The sequence below is a fragment of the Limulus polyphemus genome, unplaced genomic scaffold (assembly GCF_000517525.1).
Source record: "Limulus polyphemus unplaced genomic scaffold, Limulus_polyphemus-2.1.2 Scaffold6462, whole genome shotgun sequence".
Lineage (NCBI taxonomy): Eukaryota > Metazoa > Arthropoda > Merostomata > Xiphosura > Limulidae > Limulus > Limulus polyphemus.
The window spans coordinates 20484-23964 of record NW_013672072.1 but is presented as its reverse complement, the minus strand read 5'-3'; the positions used below and the strand labels follow the sequence as shown (position 1 = coordinate 23964).

Below are 3481 nucleotides of genomic sequence, written 5' to 3'. Positions count from 1 at the left end.
TGTATATATATATATACAGGTTTTTTATAAATTATTTTATTGTCCCTTTTTTTTAACTGTAGAATAGAATGTCACATTCTATGGCATTTGATATGTTTGTAGATTGTGTAATCTTTATATAAGATAAGATAAGATGATAAGATGTTTTTCAACCCAACACTGAGTATCTTTTATGAAATAGGACATATTTGTGGTTTGGAATACGGTATCTATATAAACCACATATCATTTTAAAGCTCTGATTATGAGAAATGTAAAGGCATAAACACAGAGACAAGTTAAATAACTGTAGGCATTATACTTCACGTACAGTTGCCTTGAGCTTAAGTTCAAATCACTGATTTGTCACAGCAGCTTTTAATCAGACATTCCTCTGATCAGATTATAGGTTTTAGAATTGTATAGTTTATGCTACTCTGTTATATTATTAGTGTTCTTTTTATGTATATGAATGCTATATGCATTTAAAAAAATTAGAAAGTTCTTAGTTCTGGCTTGTAGCAAAATGTTAGGCCTGGTGACAGTATAGCTATCAAATAAGTTTCATGTGAGTGAGTTGAATTTGACTTATTGAATGCAAATAAAGATTAAGAAAAATACAACAAATTTGTTTTTGTAATCTTAGAAGGTTCTAGAAATACTGTATGTGAAAGAAAAAGGAAGCATAAAATGTATTCACTGATATAAAAAAAAATTCACATTATGAAATTAAAATAAATAATAACAAATATAAACAAAAAATTCTGGGTCTAGTAAAATTCTTAGCTTCTAAGAATAAGCTGATGTGATCTTTGTCAAGTACAAAACATAAAATAAATGTTAAATATTCTAACATTGGAAAGATAGTCAAGGCATGTGGGAGCCTTTTTTTTTAATAGCCATGTTAGTACCATTACAAGTGGACCAATTTCCACAATAAAAAGACTTTCTCATGCCTTGACTCTATTTCCAATGTTAGGATATTTAACATTTATTTAATGTTTTATGTCTGACAAAGATCATACTAGTACTTGAAATGTTGTACCTAAACTTAAATTGATTTAATATAAAATATTTATTTCCAGTTATCCACTTGAAGCTGTTATTCTGTGTAATAATCCATGAAAAGTTAGTTACATAACTGATGTCATGTTTTGATAAATGTTAATGACTGGCTTATGGGGCTCTAAGTTTGTTGACTAATGGTAATGGTTGTCAGAATACTGACATGATCAGTATTTCAAAATATGCAGTTTAAAATGTTTATTGTTTCATTATTTTAATCAAGACTAAACACTTTACCTTAAAAAAGTATAGGACAGTTTAATATTTTTGAGTACATGTTTCAACTTGCACAACACAAATATGACTGTTTTATTTCAATTGGCCTGGTGCTGGTGCTTTGTGCAGTTTAAAAGTTTCTTTTGACTTCAAAACTAAAAGTGTACTTCCTTTCCTCATTAAACCCTGGGTAGTACTTTTATTATTAATTTCAATTACAGATGAATCTATTCTTCGAGAAAAAGGTTACGATAAAACCCCAGACACAAAACTGGAGGTTCCTGTTGGTAGGTAAAAGTAATTACAAATATAATCCCTCTAAGCATATGTCAGATTTATGAGAATAACACATATATTTAAGAAACTATTTAAAGTGTTATGTCCAATTTCTAAGAATAATACATGTGTTGAATGTACTATTTAAAAGTGTTATGGTAAATTTCTCTGAATAGTACATGCATGTGTTAAAAGTACTATTTACAGTGTTATGTCATTATTTACAAAATGAAATCAATTCTAACATCTTAACTTAAATGAATAATATATACATATATATTTATTTAAAATTATTATGGAAGGTTTATGTTTTATATTATGACTATACTTATTTTCTGGAATATTTTAGTAGAAGAATGTGTAGGATTGTTAGCCCATTACAAATTTTAGCTAGGAACTATAAATACTTTCTGACACATTGTTGTGCATAGTCTGTAAATTATGTGGTTTTGTCATTTCAGTATAATGACGACAACGCTGATCTTCATTATGGGCTATAATCAGCTCCAGTGATATGGTCTGTGGGAATAATCCTTTCATACAACTTTCAACATGCTATATTGTATAAAAATATGAGCAAAATTGTATAATCACAATAGCTCTGGTTGAACGTACAAAACATAACCCAAAAATTTTCACATAAATGTTAAATGTAGCATTGTAACTAAGCTATATTATAATGTCTGGTAAACACAATATGAAAAGAAAGCCCAAAGATAAACCAGCTAACTTTCCATTATTATGTACACTACATGCAGATCTGGAAAATGGAAGTTGTGTAAATTTATCAAGGAATTTTTAAAAACATGAATACTAAATGTGGAATTGCCATACCATAAAAATACACTTTTGAGTGTCAATAGCTGTAACAGACTGCAATGTCAGTCATGATTTGTGTTCACAGTTGCTTGAATTAAAATGATTCACTACCTGTGAGTATTATTTTTTGTGGCCACCTTGTACACTACAGGTTTTGTAAAGAACTTGTATGTCAAATATTCTGACCTCAAAATGGTCCAATTAAAAACCCTTGTTTTGCACTTGTCTACTTCCACCCACAGTAGACCACTTGAAACACTTGACAGTACAGCACAGCCAAGAAACTTGATTCTAAGCAGATAACACCAACTCCAGGGCAACTTGCCCATCGGAGTAACTATAAAAAATAGCACATGTACATTCAGCTCTAGATTGTGATCTTATCAGGTTGTTATAAAAATCTGCTTTTGTCATACCAATAGTTGGGAGATAGAGATATGACTGCAGACAGTTACATATCCTGACCATATAACTTAATAAAAGAGGCATGTTTATGTATGTGGAATCATTCCTTAATTGTTTAGCTTATCCACAAAACTGAAGGGAAATGCTCTGAGGATTTAAACTTTTAAACAAGTGGATGCTTCTTGAAACAACTTACATTAATTGAACACTGATAATTGTTCAGAATAATTAATCCAAAAATTTGCAATACTTCCTTTCCTATTTCAGTGAATATTGTCTTTATATATTGAAGTACGTTTGATGTTATTTCATTCTTCAGCAATTGATGGACATGTAGTTAATTGGATTGAAAGTAAAGCCTCTTTTGGAGATGAAGAAAGTCACAGAAATTATTTAAAGGACCAATACTGGAGTTACTGGAATAGGTGAGTCAAAAAGATGAAACTTTATTAGATGTGATTTTTTTTATAAAATTATGAGTTATAATCTACTTGTGATTCTTGTTAAGCACTTAGACACCTGGTTTTTATTAATATATCAGCTTGTAAATGTGTAGCAGATTTTCTTGCTATTAAGAGTACTATACCTTGTAAATGTATACAACTTTCCTTGCTGTGAGAGTACTATGCCTTGTAAATGTATACAACTTTCCTTGCTGTGAGAGTACTATGCCTTGTAAATGTATACAACTTTCCTTGCTGTGAGAGTACTATGCCTTGTA

The 3481-nt window shown here is 29.8% G+C and overlaps 1 protein-coding gene across 2 annotated transcripts in view; it reads left to right on the top strand.

Moving 5' to 3' along the window:
- LOC106473739 (uncharacterized protein C15orf41 homolog) overlaps positions 1–3481 on the top strand; it is a 44950-nt gene that overhangs the window by 24926 nt on the left and 16543 nt on the right. For both annotated transcript variants that reach the window (XM_022402136.1, XM_022402137.1), the window contains 2 exons: positions 1482–1547; positions 3080–3185. In XM_022402136.1, the coding sequence (XP_022257844.1) occupies positions 1482–1547; positions 3080–3185 (172 nt within the window). The remainder of the gene's footprint in view (positions 1–1481; positions 1548–3079; positions 3186–3481) is intronic.